The sequence below is a fragment of the Linderina pennispora genome (genome assembly GCF_002104995.1).
Source record: "Linderina pennispora strain ATCC 12442 chromosome Unknown DL89scaffold_9, whole genome shotgun sequence".
Taxonomy (NCBI): domain Eukaryota; kingdom Fungi; phylum Kickxellomycota; class Kickxellomycetes; order Kickxellales; family Kickxellaceae; genus Linderina; species Linderina pennispora.
The window spans coordinates 369,614-392,416 of NW_024468257.1; the positions used below are offsets into that span (position 1 = coordinate 369,614).

The window sequence follows — 22,803 nt, forward strand, 5'->3', positions numbered from 1 at the left end:
AGAAAGCCTGGTGTTCCTCGGCCTTCCTGTGCGACCGCCCTGGCAGATTTGCAGTGCAGTGCAACCCGAGTCAGAGTTAGTCGCAAGAAAAAATTACCTGCAAGCCAGTGGAAGCACCGGCGCTTCTTATGCACAAGAACAGTGGAAAAAGCTGCAAGGTCAGCATTCACCCTATTCTTAGGTGTCGGTATTTCTGCTGCTGTGTAGGCGGGATTCCCATGCTGGAGAAAGCGTCTGGCCTGGACATGGCCAAGCTGTTCAAGAATTTTTGCGCAGCCTATTGGGGAGAGGCGCGAAGGGCTTTTGTGGTGGTAGAGTGACAAACGGTACAGCTTTGGATTTATTTTTAGGCTATCGGTGTTGCGGTATTCAGCTGCCTTACTCAGGACAACACCCCACCTCAACCATTACTGCTCAACCACTGAAGCGGGCAAAAAGGGGGTCTAGTGTTTGCAAACCCCTAGTATAAAGGGCGGTCGGCCCGCCCTGCACTTTCTATCTTGTCCAGACCAGACACTACTCCTCCTTTCTTCACACACCTTTCTTTTTCTACTTCTTACTGCAACACCATGCTTGTACCATCCCTGCGGTTGTGCGTGGCAGCCCTCTGCCTCTTCGCGTCATCCACTGCTGTGCCGGTGCCCGATGACAGCGCCAATGTGCTGGACAACCCGCTGAACTGGCAATTCCAGGGAGCCTCGCTCTCGGTCGCCCGGTCGCGTATTGCCGCGGCCTCAGCCGGCCACTACGCGCTGTTTGGCGGCGGATACCTGCAGAACGAAACATACACAGACATTGTCGACATCTACCACCGGACCACCAATAAATGGAGCACAGCGCACCTGTCATCGACCCGGTCGTCAGTATCGGCGGGATCGGTCGGAGACCGCTATGTGGATTTTCGCTGGCGGATTCGACGACAGCTTCAAGCCCGTGACCACCGTCGACGTATATGACACATCCAATGACTCGTGGTCGACCCTGCAGCTGACAGTGCCGCGGGCATCGCCCAAGATCATCAATCTTGGCAGCCAGACGGCGATTGTCGGCGGGCTGAGCGGCGACCTGCAGTACCTGAGCAGCGCGGTGGACTTTATCGACCATGATCTGAAGATCACTGCGGCGAAGCTGGATGTCAACTACCCGCAGTACGGGTTCGCGGCCGGGGATCGTTCGGGCACCGGGCTATTTACCGGCGGATACGAGAATCAGAAGCCCGGCGAGCGCTTCAATGACTTCCAGGCGTCGAACCAGACGAGCATTTTGAAGGCCAGCGGGAAGCCGGAGATTTCCCGCGGCCCGCTGTTCCCTGACCCGCGCTGGGGCGCCGGAAGCGCAGCTGCCAATGGCGTGTTCGTGTTTGGCGGCGGACACAAGTTCACCGAGACAGATACAGTCGTGTCGGATCGCGTCGACGTGTTTAGCCTGAAGACCAACAGCTGGTGCAGCCCAGTGTCCCTGAGCACTGCACGCGACTACCCTGTCACCCATGCGATCGGCGATTACATTGTGTTTGTTGACGGTACTGTGCTGACCAAGGACTTTGATGTGTTTGATACCCGCACACTCAAGTTCGTCAAGAACGATAAGCACAAGCCGGCGCTGTACACACACCGGACGGATGCCGGATCGACGGTCGTTGATGACTGCCTGCTGATTATTGCTGGCGGTGACGTGTACCAGGGCCGCAATGTGACTGGGTCTGTCGAACTGTTCAATGCATGCAAGCACTAGAGTGTCATGGTTTCGACACTTTCTTATTCCACATATTTATCCCTGTATTCTGTTTACTTTTATAGTTATTTTCACACCATATATCCTACTACTTATTATTTACATACGATGTAGCTGCGCGAGGCATGCAGCATCGGTGCAGCCAGGACAGTATCAAGATATAAATAGATTCATACAGATCATCTGTACAAAAGCAAGTCACCTGGGTGAATGCGAACACTGGGAGAGGATGCCTATGTGTCCTGCTCCACCCACAGGACGCCTTGACGACTAGCAGAAACAAAAATGTATGCGAGGTCAACGAACTCGCTACTCGGCCTTGAGTGATGGTTAATACGTCCACCACTCGAAGGCAAATGGGAGTTGAAGGGTACCATTCCGGAAACCAAATACCATATCTAGGATTGCTGGTGAACCAATCCAGCTGCCTGATGTCCTCGAGGAGAGCACCCTGCAGTTCTTGCCGTACTTGGTCGAGTAATATAGCTGAAACGAGTCTAGCCTTTCGCTATCTTCCCAAGCCTAGAAATCTCTGACCATGTTCAGATTTACAGCTGGTCAGTCCACTGTCGGCTGTCTATCTTGTCTTCTTGCCTGATGCCACCTCTCCCTTCAATCACCTTTGGTTTTCCATATCTTCTATTACTGTAAGCCATGTCTGTATCATCTCTGAGACTACTATCCGTAGCCTTCTGCCCCTTCACATCATCCGCTGCTGCACCTGTGACTGGCGATAGCTCCAGCCCCCTGCCAGGCTCAAAAGCACTTAGCGACTGGACATTCCATTCAGGCATGCTCACTGCTCCCCGGTCATGTATTGCTGTGCAGCCTCAGCCCGGTAACATGCGCTGTTTGGCGGTGGTTATGTTGAGAACAGGGCATATACAGAAATCGTCGACATTTACCACCGGGTCTCCAGACCGTGGGCCACAACGCGCTTCTCGTCTGTCTGGTCCTCGATACCGGCAGGCACGATAGGAAACCTCTATGTGATTTTCGCCGGTAGCTTCGATCCTCAACTTCAAGACTGCGTCAACCGTTGACGTGTCTGATACACAAGACGATTTATGGATGACACCCATGATGAGCGCGCCACGGGCATCGCCCAACATCATTGTCATGGACAACAATACGACGATTGCCAGCGGGCTGAGCAGCTGACCTGCGGTTTTGAGCAATGTGGATGGACATTACCGACTATGCTCTGAACATCACTACAACCAAGCCGGATGTTAGGTATCCGCAGTACAGGGTTGCATCAGGCGCTATGCAGGTACCCGCTTGATGCATTCTCGACAGCCATCGAGGGTTGCACGATTGTTATTGCTGGTGGTTTGGTGGTCAGCAATAACACCGTGACAGCAACCGTCGAGATGTATGGATGCATGCAAAGACGAAGGTGCCCTTACCACATTTGGTGCTTTTGCTGCCAGCCCTCAGCTGCCATGTGTTTGTTTACTTTTATCGTTATTTTCACACAATGTACACGTACACATTCGGTGCCTCCCATCACGAGAGGACCTGCATTTCCATGATATGCAGGTCGCATCCATCAAAACTGCGTGTGGCTAGCCGTGCCAGTGCTGCCCAAGTGATGCCGTGGTAGCCGCAGAGACACGTACGCGCTATCAGTGCGGATCGCTTTTGATAGCTCGTGATCCCCCCGATATCCATTTGTGGACATCAGGCGCGATTATGCACGAGCAGTCTTGTGAGAAAAAACTGATGAGAAATATTTTTTTTTGACTTCTCACGCTGGCTTTCCACCTTTTTTGTGGTCAGCGCCGCCCGTCTGATTTTTGCTCTTCTATTTGCTCCCTAGGATTGGCTCCTTGTGAAAGCCGTCCTGTGATCCCCCGCCTTCTTGTCCTGTCCACCCTTCTTCTCCTCTCCAGCACAGACCCCCTTCTACTCTGTACACACCCCTTTTTGTATTGTTATCTTATCTATATTTGTACACATGTCGGACGTAGCTGCTGCACACGAGAGCGGGCTGGTACTGCAGCACGACGCACGGGCAGGGAACGCCGGGCTCCAGAAACCTGGAAGCTGTGGCTGCTAATGGACCAGGCACCGTCGTCGGAAAACACTAGATATGCTGTCATGACCGGCGCAATTGGCGGAATTGCAGGCTGCACAGGTACGAGGAGAGGAACCATTATTCCACACAGTAATAGAGGGAGTGGCCAGTCGCTAACACTTACTTTATAGCCAAAACGGTGGTGGCGCCATTGGACCGGGTCAAGATTTTGTTCCAAACACACCACGTAAAGTACACACCGGTACGCAGGCACGCACTTTGGGCTCTTCAAGGCCGGGGCATCGATCTACCGCGAGTACGGCGTGCGCGGGCTTACTCCAGGGTCATTCGATGCAGCTGGCGAGGATATTCCCGTACGCAGCGGTCAAGTTCATGACATATGAGCAGCTGAAGCGGCAGCTTGGGCGGCATTTCAGCGATGCCCACTTGAGGAACTTTCTGGCAGGCTCGCTCTGCGGCGTCATCTCGGTCGCGGTCTCGTACCCGCTGGATATGATCCGGGTGCGGATGGCGTATATAACACCAGACGGCAGGCGGCAGCGGCAGAGCGTCATGCAGGTGGCGAAGCTGATCTACAGAGAGAAGGCGTACAGGTTTCGGGCTGTTCAACTTTTTCCGCGGGTTCCCTCTGTCGCTGATGGGGATCGTGCCGTATGGCGGCGTGTCGTTCCTGATGCACGAGTATTTCATGGAGTTGGCACGCACGCGGTTTCGCCCACATTGCCACATTGCCGCCGGCTGAGCGCAAGCCTAGCACCGACCGGAGGCGGAAGGTCAAGGAGCTGAAGAACTGGGCGGAGCTGACAGCTGGCGGCCTGTCGGGCGTCTTTGCGCAGACCGCAAGCTACCCGTTCGAGCTGGTGCGTCGGAAGATGCAGATTGCTGGCGCCCACGATCCGAACCGCCGGGCGAGCGCAGTCACAATCGCGGGCGATGTCTGGCGCAAGTCTGGAGTGCGCGGGTTCTTTGTCGGGCTGACCATTGGCTATGTCAAGGTTGTGCCGATGTTTGCTGTCTCGTTCTTTACGTACGAGAAGCTCAAGGCTATCTTCGATCTAGAATAACAAAGTACATTGTATTGTTACATAGGCCATTAGGCTGTGGTTTTAATACTGGCTGGAGCATTATTGGCCTGGCATCCATCAGCATACCATGATGGCGCGGGCTCCCTGAGTCCTGGTGGTTAATTTCACATGTACGCACATGCAAGGCGTGCATATATTGGACATATCCTTTGGCTTATCGCTGGCAGAGTACCGCGAGCCACAATACTGCCGCAGTCCCATCAGGTATTGATCACCGTAGGCTTCCTGTTGCAAAAATGGCCGCGGCTCCAGGATTTAAACCGCTATTGTTATCTTTGCTGTTAGGCCATTTCAGGATGTCTACAATCTCTGCCAGTACACGCGGCAGTGAGTTGGCGGGGCTAGAGAAGGCGGTGCCGACACCACCATCATCTCCCGGGAACGCGCTGTATATGACCATGACAGGAGCAATTGGGGGGATTGCAGGATGTGCAGGTATGAATAGCATGTTGACCACACGAGGAAATTGGGGAGATGAATAAGAGAGCTGCATGGCTTACCTGAATGCTCTTTTGGTTTAGCCAAGACTGTGGTAGCGCCGTTGGATCGAGTCCGGATCCTGTTCCAGACCCAGCATACGAAATACGCGCACTACGCAAGCACCCGCTTTGGTATGTTCAGGGCCGGCGCATCGATCTACCGTGAGTACGGCATGCGCGGGCTGTTCCAAGGGTACTCCATGCAGCTGGCACGTGTTTTTCCGTATGCCGCGGTAGAGCTCATGACATACGAGCAGCTGAAGCGGCGGCTGGGCCAGCATATCGACGACAAGAACCTCAGAAATTTCCTGGCAGGCTCGCTCTGTGGCGTCATCTCAGTCGCAGTCTCGTACCCGCTGGACATGGTGCGAGTGCGGATGGCATACAATACTCCCGACGGAGCCCAGCAGCGACAGAGCATCCTGCAGGTCGTCTGGACAATCTACACAGAGAGGGCGTACAGGTTTGGGACTGTTCAATTTCTTCCGCGGGTTCCCGCTGACGGTGGCTGGGATTGTGCCCTACGGCGGGGTGTCGTTTTTGACGCGCGAGTATCTTCGCGAGCTGGCGTGCACCCGGTTTGCACACATTGCTGCTCTGCCGCCTGGCGAGCGCAAGAGGGCGGGTGGCCGCAGGCGCAAGATGAAGGAGCTGAAGAGCTGGGCGGAGCTGACTGTCGGCGGGCTTACCGGTGTGTTTGCCCAGACTGCTAGCTACCCGTTTGAGCTTTTACGTCGCAAGATGCAGGTTGCTGGTGCCCACGATCCGAACAGTCGGGCCAGCGCATTCAAGGTCGCCAGCGACCTCTGGCATCAGTCGGGTGTCCGCGGTTTTTTTGTCGGACTAACAATCGGGTACGTCAAGATGGTGCCCATGACTGCAGTGTTTTTCTTTACCTACGAGAAGCTCAAGGCCGTCTTTGATTTGGAGTAGTAGAAATAGATGTAGTGTTGAGTATTACCAGGATGTATTGGGATAGAGTTCATAGGGTTTGTGCAGGTGGCCTACTCGCGAGCATGCTTCGGCATGCCAGACTCAGTCAGCAGGGTCTCGGACTGATCAAGCACACGCGGGCCATCGCCGACCTCAGTGTGGATGAGTCTGCGCACCGCACCAGCCTGGAACTTGCCGACAGTCTCGGCAAGCTTGCGGACCGCGGGGTCCGAAATGGTCTGGCCAACCTCCTCGGCATTGACCAGGCTGAACGGGTTGGTGTAGAAGACCTCCGCCAGGACATCCTCGTCGCGCGGGAACAGGTATGCGAACAGCTCGACCAGATCACGCATCTCGCTCTTGGGCGCGTAGATAACGGCGTTGGGTCCAGCATCAAAGGTGTAGGCTGCAGCAGTGTATCCCTTAGCAGCATTGTAGGCGTGGATGATGCGGGTGACTGCGTGGCTGGTGTCGTTCATGTAGGCAATGGGCGGGTACGTGTCGAGGCAGACCGCATGGAACTGGTTGGAGTCCTGCATGGTGATCTTGGCAAACTCTGCAAAGTCACGCTCCTGGATCGCCTTCTCCATCGCCTCCATCCGGGCCGGCACCACCGAGCGCACGCGCTCCGCAAACAGGGCCGAGGTCTCCACCGTGGTCTGCATGCCAGCGGTCGACGACACAGCCTTCTTCTTGTCCGAGACAACCAGAATCAGCGCCTGGAGCTCCGGCCAGTGTGCACGCTCAGCAACCTGCTGCGCCATCGAGTCCTCGCCATTATCCTTCTCGCCCATGCGCCAGGCCACGAATCCGCCAAACATCGACCGGCACGCCGACCCGCTGCCGACCCGCGCCACACGCGACAACTCCGCCGTGCTCTGCGGCAGCTTAAACAGCTCGCCCAGCGCGCTCACCAGCGCCGCATATCCGCTGGCCGACGATGCCAGCCCGGCCGCCGTCGGGAAGTTGTTCTCCGAGCACACATGGATCTTGTACTGCGACAGCCGAGGCAGCTCAGGGTTCTTGGCCTCCTCCGCTGCCCGCAGCGCGCGAGCGGTTCCAATCGAGTTCACCAGGCGCTTGGACGCCTGGATGTCCTCCTCGACGCCGTTCAGCCACAGGCGGTCAGACTTGAAGTCTGCCGAGCATGCGATCGTCGTGCGTGTGCTCAGGTGGTCCTGCGAGAGCGTCACCGAGAGCGACGAGTTGGTTGGCAGAATAAGCGACGGATCCCGCTTGCCCCAGTACTTGATCACAGCAATGTTGACTGGCGAAGTAACGGTTGCGGAGTAGATTGCCATGTTGAAAGAATGCAAATTTAAAAACGGACTGTTTAGATGAGCAGAGAAAAAAAGCCAAACGCTAGCTTGCGCCGGCTGGTAGATTTTGTGGCCTGGTTGACATGGCGCCGATCTTTCGGTCTTTGAATTCCATTTGCCATCAGATGATCACGTGAGTGATGTTTACAACTGATTTCACCGGCATTTACTCCTGAGTGTTGCGAGGGAGCAGTCATAAGACAGCGGCTGGAACACCCCCACAGTTACAGCGCCAGATGTGTTTTAAATATCCTGCGACCGGGGAGGCTGTGCAAACTACAGGGGATACTCATAGTCCTCCTCCCATCAGACCCTAGGTTGGATATGGATGGGGACACATAGCGGATCACTACCAAAATATTCCCCCATGTTTGTGTTGCCCTGGGGCGCACCAACAATAAAGAATCCTGCGCTCCTGAGCTCATGGATGATGATGTGGACATCGCGATCGAGAGGTCCATCCGGTCCGAACACAGCATCAATGTTGTCAAAGAAAAAGAATGGCTTGAGCGGCAAGTAGATTGTGTTCCCGTTTCTGTTGGCAAATGATCCTCGTCTAGTACCGAATGAGATTAGCCCCATTGCAACCTTTCTAGCCAATGTGCGAATGTTGGTTGTCGAAACAACATCAACATCCTGGAGTATCTCGTTGAATCCTTCCTCCTCATCAAACGCGACAAACATTGCCTGCACCAGGTACGCGACCTTGGCTTGCCAATCGGGTACTGCCTGGCCGTCGACGTAAAACTCTTTGCAGTTGACCCATTCGTTGCAGTCCCTGACAAAGATCACTCGCCCGTTGCCATGCTGCCGGATGATATGCGCCGCAATCTCGAGCATGAAGTAGCTCTTTCCATTGCCAGTCTCGCCCGAAAAAATTCTCTGGTTATGAATCAAATTGGCATTTGAGGTTCCGGGGCCAGTACTAGTCCGAGCAAGCGGCAGAATACCAGGTTTACGAGACTTGTCCGGGTTCAAAGCGCTATTGGCGTACTTGTCGATGGCAGTTATGAGGTTGCTCATGCTTCCGAGCCGAGTCTCCATACTGACTGCTTGTAGTTGCTCACCAACCGAAATGGGGTACCTGATGTCAGGCAGGGCAGCAATGAGGCTGCGAGTCCTGATGTTTGCGCTAGTGAGGGCATCGATTGTGCGGATGCTGTAGTCACTGTGCTGGCGAGCCTCCATTTGGCTCCAAACCTCAGATGTTTCGAGGTATCTTGCCAATGCATTGGCGAACCTGAATGCTTGATCGTCAGCGTCCTCCATAGGCTGCTCGATAGTGTGATAGAACAATCAATTGTGCTGCTGAAGGTGATAAAGGAAGCTCAAAGAGAAAGATGGGTAGTGGGATAGTGGGCGAGAGAGAAACGGAGGAGTACCGCATGCTTTAAATACAGTTTAGCGACCCTAGGCGATGTAAAAGAGTTGTAGAGTTTGTCGAGTTCAGAAATATTATGCTTGAGTTTTATACATGAGCGACTCAGTGATATGATGAGTTGGATGGGCAGACTAAATGAGCAAGTATATTGAATCGAATCATATATCACGTTTTGAGTTTGATCATGCCACACGCATATTGTTGGTAGCTGGTAATGCGCCTGCCGTATTGTTGACTGAGGTCATTGAGTTTGGTGCATCAGAAGCCATCCGCTATTGTTTAAAGGATGCTATATAGATGGTGCTGAGCGAAGGAGAACGCAAGCATGATCAACTAGCTGGGATTAATATGCTCCCCACTTGGCCGATTATCAAATTAGGGCGACGATGTCGATCCTGGGACATACGCAAGCTCGTATTGTTGGAGTGCTACAGTCGTCACTGGCTGTAGCATGATATCAGCTGAGACATCCAAGGGAGCTGTTAACAAGCCGAGTTTCACTATCACAGCACAAAAATAGGGCTGTGTAGCTGAAATGGGCTTTCAGGTTAGGCATTGATAATGCGTGGATACACAAACAATCCCCTAGATGACCTCCATTGCTGCCAGGTGTATTGATGCTGCCAGCCCCTCTCGGATTCCATCCACTACCACATGGCATCTATTTACTAATTCTCCAACGACTGCTTGGATCGCCACTGGTGGGCATGGCCAGCACAGGTGTATATTGTTTTGCTCCAGTGTATCAAGATCCTTCCTTTGCTACAGGTTTTGCAAATCGGCCATGTCGCGACGAACAGCCTGTGTTTCCTGGACAATTCGGGCATAGGACTGGGCAATCTCCTGGAATTCCTCTCCAGCCTCGCGGTAGATCGCCAGCTGCTCGTCCAGCACGGCCTGTTCTTTGAGCAGCCGTGCCTCCTCGGTTTTCAACAGGCCACGCAGCGACTCCAGCGCCTGTACGGTCTCGGCGCTATACAGCTCGTTGAACATGTCAGCAGCAATAATGCGGAGCTTCAGCGACAGGCTGTGGATGAGTCCGCCAAAGTAGCTTTCCAGCGCCTGGGCGGTCTCGTAAATGGGCGAGCTGCGCTCCAGCGCGCACAACGAGCAGAGGAGCGTGGCTTCGTTTGTGAGCTCGGCAATATACTGCACATGGGCGCGGATGAGATCCAGCTGCGCGTGCTCTGCGTCAGCGGGCGTCGGCAGGCCAGACAACTCGGTGATGCCCGGGATGGCTTGGACACAGGCCAGCTTGCGCTCAATATGCATGCTGATGTTTGCATCAATGGGGACATTCTCCATGGCGACATTGATGTCCAGCAGCGGCGTGCTGTCAGGCAGGACAAGACTCGCCTTGGCCTGGGCCAGCAAGAGTGCCTATGGACAATAGATGGGCTTTAATTTACGCATGGTGTGTCGGGCTGAATGCCCATCCCTCTGCTTCCCCTTATCCCGCTGCCTCTCGTTCGCAGGCACTTGCCTTTTTTGTAAGCGCGTCTCCGTGTTCTTCGCTGCATTCAAACAGGTCTTGCTGCTCCAAGTATCGGCGCCGTGCCGCGCGCACCTCAGCGTCCTACAGACAGCACAGGGGGTGTGGGATGTTGTCAGCGGCCTGTATTTCCTGGCCTCCCCAATTTAGGTAGGAACATGTGACCGGCTGTTCGCATTAAGGCACTTTTACTCAGGAACTGGGGCGTTCCGAGGGGCGGACAGTGCACAGGATCCTCCCCCGAGGAGTGCCTTCTGCTACGTCGTGGGTGGGGCACGATTTGCATGTATTCCGTTTGCTGGTTAATGAACATGCCCCTCTTTCCGGCGGCACGCATGCGCATTCTCTTCCGTAATTTCTCTCTCTTCTCGGAGCCACGGGGAAGAGTGTGGGAGCGAGAGAGATAGAGCGCGCCTATTTACCTGTTCCCCGCGGCGCAAGCGCAGAAGGCGCTGCTCGACATCGAGCACTGCTGCGCGGCTTATTGGCGACATGGCGGAGCAGGCAATTAGTTGTTTCGGCGTGTGGAGGAAGAAAGGTGGCAATATATATGATCGAGAGAAATGACAACAAGCGGCGATCCCGAACACATCCCCCACGGCGCAGGCGGGGGTTGGGAATTGCCAGGCATATCGTGCCAGTCAGTGTTATGGATTGTGGACACAACATGGAAGGCACCGCGACGTGATGCACGCTGGGGGAGGCTTGAAGGCATCTCAACAAGCGGTGTTCAGCAAAACGGCGCTGTTGTGCGCAGCGACAGGCATGCGGATATTTGTTTTGGGCTGTGCCACAGCCGCTCTAGTCCAGCTGGACAAGGTTTTTGGGAACAGATAATGTGTCATCCGCCTGCCTCTCCCCCGAGTCGCTCCTGCTGCCCGAATTCTAATCGCCCCCGCCCCGGTGTGCAGACTGCATGCCGCGCGCACCAAATCGGGGAACTGCGAGAAAGGGCGGTCACTGGCAATTTGGAATATCGCGTCTCGTGAGACGGGATCATCCAGCCCTTTCGCCAGCCTAATTCCCCTGTGCGCTGTTTGCTGCCTGGCCAGTGGCAGTGTGTACCTGGCCCCTTGTCGATACCCTCGCCCAAAGGCGTCAATGGCATCCCTCGGGAGCAGCATTTTCCTCTCAATGCCTGAAAGAAAAGAAATAACAGCCCAGCCAGAAGCCAACAATCAGGTTTTTGTGCTATTCTCTGTGTTTTAGCTGACTGGGCCTTGTTGGTAAAAGGCGGCTGATTGGTGGGTGGCCTCTGCACTCTCTTTTCTGCCCCTCCCCAGGCATTCGTTTTTATTGCATCTGCTCGGGCAAGGCGAGAAAAAAAAACCAGTGGATTTTTTCTCTCTTCCTCTCCCCGTTTAATCTTTATTTCCTTTCTCTTCCGTTTTTCTCTCACAAAAGCAGCCTTTTCTACATTTCGTTATTTTTCAGTTTGCTCAATTTCCGCGTAGAGAGGAGAGAAAAAGACATTTAGAGCCGTCGGTTTTATAAAATAGCTCTGTCGCATATCCTTTCGCTCTCCCTTTTTCTCCTGCTAAGCCGTCTCGCTTGTTTTGGCTGGTGGGCTTCTGAAACCTGTCCTGTTTCCTTCTTTGTGCCCCCTGCCTTGATTGGAGAGCTTAAATTTTTCTCGCCTATTTCCTCGCCGGTGCCGCCCCCGCTTGCTGCTTGTTTTTTTAGTTGTTTGCCAACGGAGCGAGCCCATTCCTCTTTTCTCCCCTCATTTGTGCCCCAGCACCTGCTCGCTATATATTTCGTTTTCTTTGTCCTTGTCCCAGAACTGCATAAAACGAGGTCAGCCTCCCCATTCTTTTTCTGCTCTTTCTCTACTACAACACAGCCTGCTGGGTAATAAGCGTGACCATGCGCGAGTCCAATTTTCATTTCCCCTCGCTCAACAAGGCGTGCGTGTCGATTACGTCTGCGCTATACGACCGGCGAGCCCTGGACTGCACAGCTGACCTGCCGCTGGTGAACTCACTGTCTCACCTCAACTACTTGACATCGTCGTCGGCGCGCATTCGAGAGATTCTGACGACCGACGGCGGGCTGGAGCGGCTGGTGCGGATTCTGCGGACGACCAAGGTGACGGAGGACACACTGCACAGCTGGAAGTGGACAATGGCGTTCCACTGCATAGTCAACGTCGGAGTGCGCGGGTCGCAGGAAATCCGGCAGCGCGTGGTGCAGGTGGGCGCGGTGCCAATTTTGGTTGAAATCCTGAACGCATATCTGATGGGCACCGAGGTCATCCAGCTGGAGCAGCAGTACCGGGCCGCCCTGAGCGCCCACATGGAGCAGCCGCTGCCCAAGATGCTCGACTTTAACCCGAATGAGGCTGGTACCGCGGACGAACACTCGGAGATTAGCGACCCGTCAAACACAATTATAACTGTTCACTCCATTGCGTCGGGCGCGGCACACTCTACCGGTGCAGCTTCGTCCCGGTCCTCGGGCTCGGCTGCTGCCGCTGCTGCTGCGCGTAACAATGCTGCCCAGGCTGCCGCTGCCGCTGCCGTCGCCGCGGTGTCTGGTATTAACCCTATCCCAGTTTCTGTTCCTCCTATGCAGCAGCAACAGCAGCAGCAGCCGCCGCAGACTGGAGATGCCTCTAGCCAGCAGGTGGCTGTAGCACAGCAGCATCTCCAGCAGCTACAGCAGCAGCAGCAACTTCTTCAGCAGCAGCAATTGCAACAGCAGCTCCAGCAGCTCCAGCAGCAGCAGCAACAACAGCAACAGCAGCAGCAACAACAGCAGCAGCAGCAGCAACAGCAAACACGGCGGCCTGGCGAAGGCGCCCATCCCTTGGCGCGGCAGGTGTTCCCCGATGGCGCTACAGTTCCGCTACATATGAGCGCTCCCTACCTGTTTGCTGAGCAGGAGCGGCTGCGCGACAAGTTCGAGGCGGCCCAGCGCCGCCTGCAGTCCATCGACCACGTCATGTATCGTCACGACGAGGTGGTCCTGGCGCTGCAGCTGCTGGCATACCTGACCAAGACACCGGCCCAGCGCGCCCTCATCCACGAGTGCCCGCTGCTGTATTCGGAGATCCGGCGGACCAACGCTGCCACCTGCCCTACCAACATGTCGGGTTATGCGACTCCAGGCGACCTTACCGATGCCGTGCAGGCAGCCGAGGCAGCAGCGGCAGCCAATGAAGCAGCCGGGCTCCCACCAGCCCGCCGCTACCCGCCCACCAAGGGAACCGTGGTGGACGTGTTCTCTGTGGTGGAACGGTTCGCATTCCAGCGCACGTTCCCGTCGGACATGGTATACTGGTCCAGCATCGTCATGCGCAACAACTGCCGGCGAGACGAGGCGCGCAACGGGCTGCGGCAGTGCTCGTATCTCAAGTGCCAAAAGTGGGAGCGCCAGCAGCGCGAGTTCGCAAAGTGCCGCCGGTGCCGCAAGGCCAAGTACTGCTCCAAGCAGTGCCAGAGCCGCGCCTGGGCCGAGGGCCACCGCAACTGGTGCACCGAGCGCAACCCGTCGGGCGGCTTCGATGACGCCCACGCGGACACCGCCGTGCAGCAGGCCGCCGATGCTGCTACTGCTGGTGCAATGGTGGCCGTGGCAGCTGAGCCAGCCGCCGCGGCACTCCACCACAACCACGGCCATGCCCACCAGCATAGCCACGCACCTTCGCAGCACACGCCTGCCCAGTCGTCCGCTACTCTCGGTAATGCCGAGTCTGCAGAGAGATCTGCTTGGGTGCATAATGCTGCTGGTGCTGCTCCCGCCATGAGCGACGGCTCGGCGACACATGACGATCCTCGCCAGCAAAGGGCTTTGCCTGTCCCCACCTACTTTCAGAGCACCAGCACATACGCGGGAGGCGAGCATCTAGCGGCGGGCAGCTCTCAGCAGCAACAGCAACAGCAGCAACAGCAACAGCAGCAGCAGTTGCAGAGACCCCACCACCACCCGTACTCACGGCTTGCCGATGAGCCAGCCCACCATGCCGTGTCTGGGCGGGGCCGGGTGCGTGGACCTGGCTCCATCGAGTGATGGGAGACATTATATATTTGCTTGTTATCCCCCTACTTTATATTTCTTTCTGCCCGCTTTCTTTCTCTATCTCTGCACTGCCCTCTCCACTTTTAATATCTGGACCCATCTCCTTTTTTCTACTACGCTATCCATTCTAGCCTCCTGCCTTTGCCCATCCCCCTGCCTTGCTCAAAGGAAACAGCGATGCCTTTCAATACAAGTATTTGTACTCTTTCAAAAAGCCAATAAATAGCCACGTGATTTTCAGTTCAATGCAGGTAAAAAATTGTGACGTGGAAACGCTCGCATAATAGCTACTGCCAGCGTGACGGTTGATGCCACCCCCAACTTTGCCCTAGCTCCACTCTGCATTCTATTACCCATCCCTCCGCGCACATCCAATTAGAACGTCATATAGAAATGTCCTCGGCAAAGACAAAGACACTACGCGACAGAACCACCGAGTACCGGCTGCTCGTAAACGCCCTGCGCAAGCGACAGCAGGTAGCCAGCGAGCCGCCCAAGCCAAAGAAGGCTGCGCTGAGCGAGTTTACGCGGCATGCAGGTGCAATTGGCAAGGACATTCAGGAGACGACGCTCCTGCTCGAGCAATTAGCGACATGTACGTGTTGGCAGCTTCAGATGCGGCAGCTGTGAGCAATTAGCAATCGACTAACAGGCATGCAGTTTCATGTAGTGGCACGCAGCAAAACAATATTCGACGACAAGACGCCAGAGATCAACGGGCTGACGGCCCAGGTGAAGCAGCGTATAGCCACGATCAACGGCAAGATCCTTGCGCTGCAGACCCTGCAGCGGCAGCAGAATGGCGGCGAAGGCAGGCAGGCGGTGGAGCACCACTCGAACGTAGTAGTGTCGCTGCAGACGCAGCTGGCGAGCACATCGAATGTGTTCAAGGACGTGCTGGAGCTGCGTAGCGAGAGCCTAAAGGCCTCGGGCACGCGCAAAGAGCAGTTTATTGGCGCAGGCAGTTTGGAATTTGCACCCGCAGGTAAGCACATTTGAAGCGGTATCCTCCAAAATGGGCAGGACCCTAGTGTATGCGTACCCGACTGATGCGAGTTGCCTTAGGCGTGCGTAACCGCCGCAAACTTGATCCCCCTGTAGATTCGCCTCTCTACCAGTCTGAGCGCCGGCAGCCGTCGGGGTACCAACCGCAGAACGAGGATTTCGTCGCCCTGTCGCTGCCCGAAATGGACGAGCAGTCGAGCTCGCAGATGCTGCTGCTGCAGGACGGCCAGTCGTCGTACCTGGACAGCCGGTCGGACGCCATTGGGTCGATTGAGTCGACGATCTCCGAGCTCGGCCAGATCTTCCAGCAGCTGGCGCAGATGGTGTCGGAACAGCGCGATGTTGTGCAGCGGATTGATGCCAATGTCGAGAGCATTGACGTCAATATTGGCGCCGCGCAGAATGAGCTACTAAGATACTACTCGAACATCTCGAGTAATCGGTGGTTGATGCTCAAGATTTTTGCTGTTATTTTGGTGTTTGCGTTCTTGCTAGTTATGCTGGCATAAGCTCCCCCCGTTCTTCATGCCAAATATATATTTTCTGTATGACATCACGCACCAAATGAATGCTGCAGCAATATGCCCAACACATGGACACGCACTAAATGGGAAGTGGGCTGTTGGTTGGTGTGAACTCACGCACATACACTGGGACAATCCCCCTAATGGCAGAATCATCAGTGTCGCCCCATCGACAAGGTCAAGACTGACACCCAGCATCGGCAGATGTGGCATTCTGCTGATCGGATGTACAGCATCAGTCAGATCAATTGCCATGCAGGAATGGATCTCGAGCCGGGTCACTGTGTCGCTGACATTGCGGTTCTCGTATGCCCTAATGGCCCGGCCAATGCTAGCAAACCTTGTCGACTGGTTGAGGAAGTGGGGGCTGCGGGTCGGCGAGTAAAGGTCCAAGTACTTCATAGAAAAGCATGGCAAAATCAATGTGTTGAGGCAGGGCAATTGGATGAGCATGCTGATGATGCTGGCCTTGTCGCCAATGCTAGCCGTGAGGCGCAGGCACCGGAACTGCTTCCAGCGGATGGTCATGGGAAGCGGATACTCGAGACCGCAGAGCATGGCCTTGCGGAAACAGGCCGACTGACTGAACAGCGTGCAGACAAACTCGACCCTATACTTGGTCTTGTCTGCTGCCGTCGTTGCCAAATGCACGACCTCGAACTCCTGGATGCACTTGAGCAGCTCCAGCGAGATTCTGTGGAATGCAGTCGGCCTCTCGTGCACAGTCAGTTTGGCTACCGCTGCCACGGAATAGCACATGCGGAAGTTTATTGTCGCATTTCTTATGCCCTGCACTTTCAGGTCTTTCAGCAGGCCAAACGATACCTTGCTGGTGAACTCGGGAGGCTCGCCACCATTGTCACCCGACAGCGGTATGAACTCGAGCGAAATGCACTCGAGCTGCGGAAATCTCAGCCATTTGTCCTCGAGCTCAAACATGTGCCAGTCGACCCCCTTCATTAGCTTCGTCATGGTGAGTCTGGGCAGCTGCCCTGTCGGAATAGGCAGGGGGTTTCGGAGCATGCGCACACACTGCATATCCAGCGTGAGCCACGTTAGGTTTAGTGAAACAGCATGTTGCGGTCATCGGGGGAAGGACATGACTACCTGCACTGTCTCCAGGATATTCAAAAAGTGCGCGAGCAGACGGACAAGAAGGAATGTGCCAGCGGTGGCCAAGCTATATATTGTCTGCAAAACTGACCCACATTCGTATGGCACCCTGTAGCGGATGGACAGTGTTGTGTCTCGGGTACGAGACACTTAGATAGACAGCCTCCTGCAACTGTCTAGAACACGTTTACTCTCCAAGCACCTTTCCACGACGTATATTGAACGTATGAAATATGCTGTATGAAAGAAGGAAGGAGGAATCGCCAGGTGAAAGGGCAGGTGCCCGTCTAAGTAGTGGCGCCGGTCGCTCAGAATAGTATGGCCGGCCATTGTGGCCTAAAGGTCTTGATCCATGGGTTCTTAAGATCATAAGGATTTGGAACCACAGACAGGATGCTTGGGAATATGCTGGCAATATAAATAAATGTGCGTTTGGCCTCGGCTTCGCACAGTGCTGCGCTCTGCACCCTACCCGCTGTGAACAGGCCAGATCTCAAGAATGTCTAAAGCCTAGCATTGGGCAACAGGGTGGTACTTATGCTCTGATATCCGATGCCCTTGTAAAGCTCAAATGCATGTAGGCAGATGCTGTTCATTACTACTCGTACTTCTTTCACTTTGGCCAGCTTGTTTTGTCCTAGTAGAAACCCGTAGTTATTCGCCCACTTCTACCTGTGCTCGTTTGGGCATCTATCATTTGCGCGCTGTACGCAAAGTCGGGTATTGTAGCATGGGGTTGAGGGAACAGTGTGGCCAGTGTCTCTATGTCAATAGTCCTTTAGGATAGATATGGCGTGCAATGAGTGGGTACATATGTCGAACACAAGCTGAGCTTGTACCTCAATGCTGGCAGCGATGGGAGGAGTGTTGGCAGGGAACGTCATTATAATTAAGAGCAAGTACGTGCACAATAAGCAATATGTGTCTGAGCCAAAGACGAGAAAGGCAAAGAAAATCGACAGATAACCTGCACATCCTTTTAGTGCCTTTCTGAGCCTGTCCACGTGATGGGCAACATACACATGTCCGCAACCTCAGTCACCTAATTTGTGAAAATGGCAGATCGACAACCTGGGTTGCTCAGCTCCCAGTCTATCAGCTTCCGATACCACCCGCTCGTTTAGGCAAGGGCGGGGGAGCTTGACAGCAAAATGTCAATAGAGGTCTGCTGCAAGTGAGTCAACACAGCAGAGACACCCCTGGCGCCCATGGCGACCGGGAGGGTTTCTTGAGAGAGAAACGAATATCGTTTTGACAACCTCCGATCATGATTGACAGGGTTTTGGCTACTGATAAATCCATCTCAGCCAACTCTTTGCCAAGTATCTACGTCATATATCATCCCGGCAAGGTCGGCATACAAATGGTATTAATTTTATTTGTTGTATCTACGGTGATAGCATGCAATTCAGACGTAGATGGGTACAAATTTACGGCAACGTAGGTGGCAAGACGCGGTGAGCATACAGACAGGAATGCATATTTTCTCTATGCTTGCTGTTGCTATTTGTCGGCAGAGAACTCGCTTACCAGCACACCGCATTCGCAAACCAGAGGCAGTATCGCCATTATCATATCAGTGATGGAGTCAGGGTTGACGCCGAGTCTCTTCAACCGTGGCAAGTGCTGGACCAGCTTTGCCAGGTCGTTGACAAGCAATGGCTTGCAGGAAAGGATATCAAATCGTGTGAGCGACTCGCTGATGGCAAACTCGCGGTCCACCAAATAGCTTTCGTCAGTGATAGAGGGCCGGTCGGCCTGGTCGTCAAAGTGCTTGTTCCTTGATTCTGACGTGATGTCGTCGACATTCATCGAGAAGCAGGGCATGATCAGCGTTTCCAGACATGGGAGCTGCTCGAGCAGATTTTCGATGCCTGCCCTATTGGCAATGCTGGCCGTGAAGTACAGCCACCGCAGCAGCTTCCAATTGATGTACATGGGAAGCGGGTACTCGAGCCCAGTGAACTTGGCAACCTTCAGACGGGCTCCGTAGTTGAATAGCGGATGCAGGTCACCACATTTGTAAACGACAGGCTTGGCCGAAAGCCTGTCCAGGTGGACCACATGCAGGTTGCGTGAGCATTTGAGTAGCGGGAAGCTCATCTTCTGGAGTGCCGATGGGTCTTCGTACAGAATCAGCTGCGGAACAGAATCGGCTTCAAAGTAGCTGGAAAAGTTCATCGACGAGTACTTCATGCCCTGCACCTTCAGAATCTTTATCGACGGGAAACGCACACTGACTTCAAAGCTGGGCATCCTCCTGGGCGAGCCGTCGGGCCTGGCAAACTCCAAAGAGAGCTCCTCCACGTGCGTAAATCTCAAAGCCTTGTCGTCTAGCAAAAACAGGCTCCAGTCGACGACACCCTCGACCTGCATCAAGTCGAGCCGGCGGAGCATATGCACTGGGATGCGGGGGAAGTGCTTCAGGCAGCGCACATATCGAGAGTTCAGGGACAGACAAGTCAGGTAGCGGGAGAATGTCAGGCTGACGCTATCGGGGAACGGCATGATGACCTGGACAGAGATGAGTCGGGGCAAGTAGTGACCAACAAGCATTTCGAACAGGATGACACCAGTGCAGGCAAGGTTCTCTAAGATCTTGGAAATGGGCCCCCACTTGGGCGGAATGCAGTACTGGATGTTGACGATGTTTGGATAGAGAGTTGTGATTTGGGTTCGGGTGAGCATGGCCTCAGCCACACTCAGCTGAGCGTCCTGCATCCTCCCCGCAGTAAACAGACCCGGCCCCAAAAATACCAGCAGCTCGACGCTAAGCAGCCGGCTTCTGTTGATACGCAAGAAATCAAGGGCGATATCGAGACCTAGGGCCGCTGTGCTGAGGCTGTTCATAACGATTCGGACCTCTTTGACATAATCGAGCTTTCCTGCGGCAACCAGGAACTCAAAGTTGCTCAACCACTTGCGACTGTACACGCACGAGCATAGCCTGTCACTGCACTGACACAGCATAAAGCACTGGATGACCAGTGTTCTGTATGCATCATCAGGTATGAGGCAGCACAGGTGCGGGTGTCGGATGGCAAACGTGACTAGCCGGTAATAGTCGTTCAGGGTCGAGGTCATGTTCAGTGCGCCTATGACAAGGTTTTGTATGTGCACCTTTTGGATCTCGGGGTGGGCACTGTCAATGTCTTTCAAAAACATCATTCTTCTAGATGTAAAAGAGGAATATAAAGCAGCAGGGTAGCAGAGAGGAGGAAACCATGGCAGAGCAAGCCATCCAGCATTTTTCGCAGGCCACCGTCTCCATCAGCGGATCCGCTGGTTGCGGTCCTGCCAGCTGCTTACCCCAGAATGTGTGCCGGGATCAATGGAGCAGCCACACCGGATTCCCTCTATTGGAAGCCAGGAGAGCACCTGCAATCACAATAGCGTGCCAGCCTCTCATCACTCTGCAGATAATTCTCGAGCAGACAATGAATGCTGATAACTATTGTGAAGTTCTACGTGGAGCAAAAGGGTAGCCATGTGAAGCCAAATACCAGCAGAGCAGACGCATACAGGGGCACTGGGCATGATGCCAGCTGAGAGAAGGTGGTAGTAGATTGAACATAAAAGCAGAGCTATAGCACCGAATCGTCCCATGCAGTGTGGCTCCGACGCCGGTGGATCTTGCGCCCAACGACGCGGAACAGCTTCAGGATGATTTCGAACAGAACTAATGCGGCAACGAAATACATCATGAAGCAGCCGATCGATAGACCATGGACGTCAACGATCTCGTTCTGGCAGTGTGACCCGTGGAATGAGTACTGGCCAGTGTACCGGTCGTAGAAAGACCCAAAGTAGTCTGCCAGCTCCGATAGCGGAGCAAGGGCCAGGTACTTGGACGAGTAGACGTGATCGGCCCGACCCGTACTGCCGGTTGGATCGAACAAAAACGATGTACGCCCAGCCTGGATCTCTCGCATGATCGATTCCTTTGTGAACTGGCGTGCATTGAGAATAGTCCAGGCATATGCAGGCTCGGGCGAGTGTATGTCACTGCCCGTCATCATGATCATTTTCGGTTCGCCCGAGCCGTTGAGGCTCTGCAGATGCTGGAAAGTGGGCAGGTCGAACGTGGCTTGGTTGACAACCTCGAAGCCATCGACGCCCCAGTCGATCAAGGACTCAATGCTCGGGTGGTTGGGCAGACGGGGAGTCTTGAAGGTGCCAATGGTAGTGTTGGACCACGGGATATGGTTAACAATAACAAGCCCTCCAAGCTCGTGGGCACGCGCAATGGCTGTGCGGATGTCCTCGTCGGTCGGCTGCGCCTTGTTCCCCTCGGTCACCGTGACATTGACATTGATAAAGTTCATGTGAATGCGGCACGACGAGTACTCCATGCCTGGAATAACGATGAACCGGCCCGGGTGGTGCGTGTTGGCATACTCCTCGGCACGCAGCCCACCGTCAACCGTATTGTGGTCGGTGACAATCATGGCGTTGTAGCCCTGTGCAATTGCGTACTCGACCAGCTGCTCTGGTGTTAGCTTACCATCCGACACAGTCGTATGTGCGTGCGAATCCAGCAGCACATTAAAGCTACCGAATGCCGGGTCTATCGGCGACAGGCGGTCGCGTGGGTTGGTCTGCCAGTCAAACGTCAGTGCCTTAAAGTCGGTCTTCTGGAGATCGCTTGTCTCGTGGAACGGAATCAGGAGTAGAGATATCAGAAAAACAAAGATGATCATGACCAGCAGCCGCCGTAGGACTTGCAGCAGGTACGCTCTAGCCTCACGTTTAGTCTCTCTATCGCGCATCTTCTGCGGCAGCCGCTTAAAGTCCTCAAACTTGCGGCCCAGCTTGCTTAGACGACGTGTCACTGGCCCATTCTTGCGGAACTTTAGATCCTCGCTCTGCGTGTCGCTGCAGTTGAAGATGCTGCTCTTTTGGATTGTGATATTGGCCATGTCGGGCGTGGATAGATACGGTATAGCGCTGCGCACCGATGGCGACCGCTGCATTGCTTGGTAAGGCCTGGCAGCCGACTCATATGCCGACTCACGCTGAGCTGGTCGTGTGTTGTACACCATTTGGTGTGCAGGCTGCGATGACTGCGGCAACAAGCTGGGCATTGGCTCCTGGGGAAGCTGCAGTATGGCCTGGGCTGGGCCGCTGTTGGAGCTTAAACTTGGCCGGCTGCTGTGCCTAGACTGGGACCGCGAGCGAGACATCCGTCTAGCGGCTTCAATGCCACGGCGGTACCGATACACGTCCATTGATGCGCTGTTAGGCATACGAACAGGGGAGCTCCGGCTTATGCTAGTGTTGCTAGAGACAGCTGGGCGCACCTGGTGGGGGTTCTGCACATAGGTTTCGGTCTGCTCGTCAGAGTCAGACTCTGTGGCAATACCAGTGACAGCTGCTGGCTGGATGGTGCCGCACTGACGGGCCCGGTACATGGCCACCCGGCCATTGCTGCAGCTGCGGGTGCGGCTGCGGCTGCTGTAGCGGCTCAATCTCCTGTTGTCCTGCGAGAAGGCTTGGTCGAGTGATCTGTAAGGGTTGGCCATTGGGAATAAACAGTTAGCGTGGGTTTCGTGTGGTGACTAAATGGTAACTAGTAGATATAGGAATGGTGATAAGGAATGTAGTGACTGGTAAGCCGGAGGGAGTGCACGGTTAGCAGATGTGTATCATTATAGACTATCCAGAGGTTGTTCGTTGT

At 54.6% G+C, this 22,803-nt stretch overlaps 11 protein-coding genes across 11 annotated transcripts; 6 read left to right on the plus strand and 5 right to left on the minus strand.

The window, feature by feature from the left end:
- Nucleotides 1–569: 569 nt before the first annotated feature.
- On the plus strand, nt 570–1,734 carry DL89DRAFT_293842 (uncharacterized protein; the record flags this gene model as incomplete). Its single annotated transcript, XM_040890433.1, has 2 exons — nt 570–893; nt 931–1,734. 2 exons carry the CDS (start codon nt 570–572, stop codon nt 1,732–1,734), a joined length of 1,128 nt encoding a protein of 375 aa, XP_040742401.1.
- Nucleotides 1,735–3,058: 1,324 nt separating this feature from the next.
- DL89DRAFT_180994 (uncharacterized protein) lies at nt 3,059–3,481 on the plus strand. Its single transcript, XM_040883896.1, has one exon. It carries the CDS (start codon nt 3,116–3,118, stop codon nt 3,338–3,340), a length of 225 nt encoding a protein of 74 aa, XP_040742402.1. The 5' UTR covers nt 3,059–3,115; the 3' UTR covers nt 3,341–3,481.
- Nucleotides 3,482–3,501: 20 nt separating this feature from the next.
- DL89DRAFT_278563 (mitochondrial carrier) lies at nt 3,502–4,839 on the plus strand (the record flags this gene model as incomplete). The annotated part of the gene is given in 6 exon segments (XM_040889510.1): nt 3,502–3,874; nt 3,946–4,016; nt 4,048–4,077; nt 4,097–4,333; nt 4,356–4,483; nt 4,542–4,839. 6 exon segments carry the CDS (start codon nt 3,796–3,798, stop codon nt 4,837–4,839), a joined length of 843 nt encoding a protein of 280 aa, XP_040742403.1. The 5' UTR covers nt 3,502–3,795.
- Nucleotides 4,840–5,120: 281 nt separating this feature from the next.
- Nucleotides 5,121–6,458, plus strand: DL89DRAFT_268415 (mitochondrial carrier protein LEU5). Its single transcript, XM_040887919.1, is given in 3 exon segments — nt 5,121–5,295; nt 5,382–5,770; nt 5,790–6,458. 3 exon segments carry the CDS (start codon nt 5,157–5,159, stop codon nt 6,270–6,272), a joined length of 1,011 nt encoding a protein of 336 aa, XP_040742404.1. The 5' UTR covers nt 5,121–5,156; the 3' UTR covers nt 6,273–6,458.
- On the minus strand, nt 6,249–7,628 carry DL89DRAFT_268416 (mevalonate pyrophosphate decarboxylase). The gene has a single exon (XM_040887920.1). The coding sequence runs from the start codon at nt 7,571–7,573 to the stop codon at nt 6,344–6,346; it is 1,230 nt and encodes a 409-aa protein (XP_040742405.1). The 5' UTR covers nt 7,574–7,628; the 3' UTR covers nt 6,249–6,343.
- A 178-nt stretch (nt 7,629–7,806) lies between these two features.
- On the minus strand, nt 7,807–8,862 carry DL89DRAFT_318374 (uncharacterized protein; the record flags this gene model as incomplete). Its single annotated transcript, XM_040891102.1, has 1 exon — nt 7,807–8,862. A coding segment is annotated over one exon (965 nt), but the record flags the coding sequence as incomplete, so codon positions are not given.
- Nucleotides 8,863–9,254: 392 nt separating this feature from the next.
- Nucleotides 9,255–10,483, minus strand: DL89DRAFT_181053 (uncharacterized protein). The gene has a single exon (XM_040883897.1). The coding sequence runs from the start codon at nt 10,275–10,277 to the stop codon at nt 9,735–9,737; it is 543 nt and encodes a 180-aa protein (XP_040742407.1). The 5' UTR covers nt 10,278–10,483; the 3' UTR covers nt 9,255–9,734.
- Nucleotides 10,484–12,330: 1,847 nt separating this feature from the next.
- On the plus strand, nt 12,331–14,475 carry DL89DRAFT_284708 (uncharacterized protein; the record flags this gene model as incomplete). Its single annotated transcript, XM_040889793.1, has 2 exons — nt 12,331–13,089; nt 13,183–14,475. 2 exons carry the CDS (start codon nt 12,331–12,333, stop codon nt 14,473–14,475), a joined length of 2,052 nt encoding a protein of 683 aa, XP_040742408.1.
- Nucleotides 14,476–14,693: 218 nt separating this feature from the next.
- On the plus strand, nt 14,694–16,041 carry DL89DRAFT_247588 (syntaxin 5). Its single transcript, XM_040885131.1, has 3 exons — nt 14,694–15,079; nt 15,155–15,448; nt 15,550–16,041. Exons 1-3 carry the CDS (start codon nt 14,878–14,880, stop codon nt 15,996–15,998), a joined length of 945 nt encoding a protein of 314 aa, XP_040742409.1. The 5' UTR covers nt 14,694–14,877; the 3' UTR covers nt 15,999–16,041.
- A 2,415-nt stretch (nt 16,042–18,456) lies between these two features.
- On the minus strand, nt 18,457–20,322 carry DL89DRAFT_318398 (uncharacterized protein). Its single transcript, XM_040891103.1, has one exon. The coding sequence runs from the start codon at nt 20,292–20,294 to the stop codon at nt 18,630–18,632; it is 1,665 nt and encodes a 554-aa protein (XP_040742410.1). The 5' UTR covers nt 20,295–20,322; the 3' UTR covers nt 18,457–18,629.
- A 388-nt stretch (nt 20,323–20,710) lies between these two features.
- Nucleotides 20,711–22,168, minus strand: DL89DRAFT_275237 (PHP domain-like protein; the record flags this gene model as incomplete). Its single annotated transcript, XM_040889280.1, has 2 exons — nt 20,711–21,863; nt 22,125–22,168. 2 exons carry the CDS (start codon nt 22,166–22,168, stop codon nt 20,711–20,713), a joined length of 1,197 nt encoding a protein of 398 aa, XP_040742411.1.
- Between the last annotated feature and the right edge of the window lie 635 nt (nt 22,169–22,803).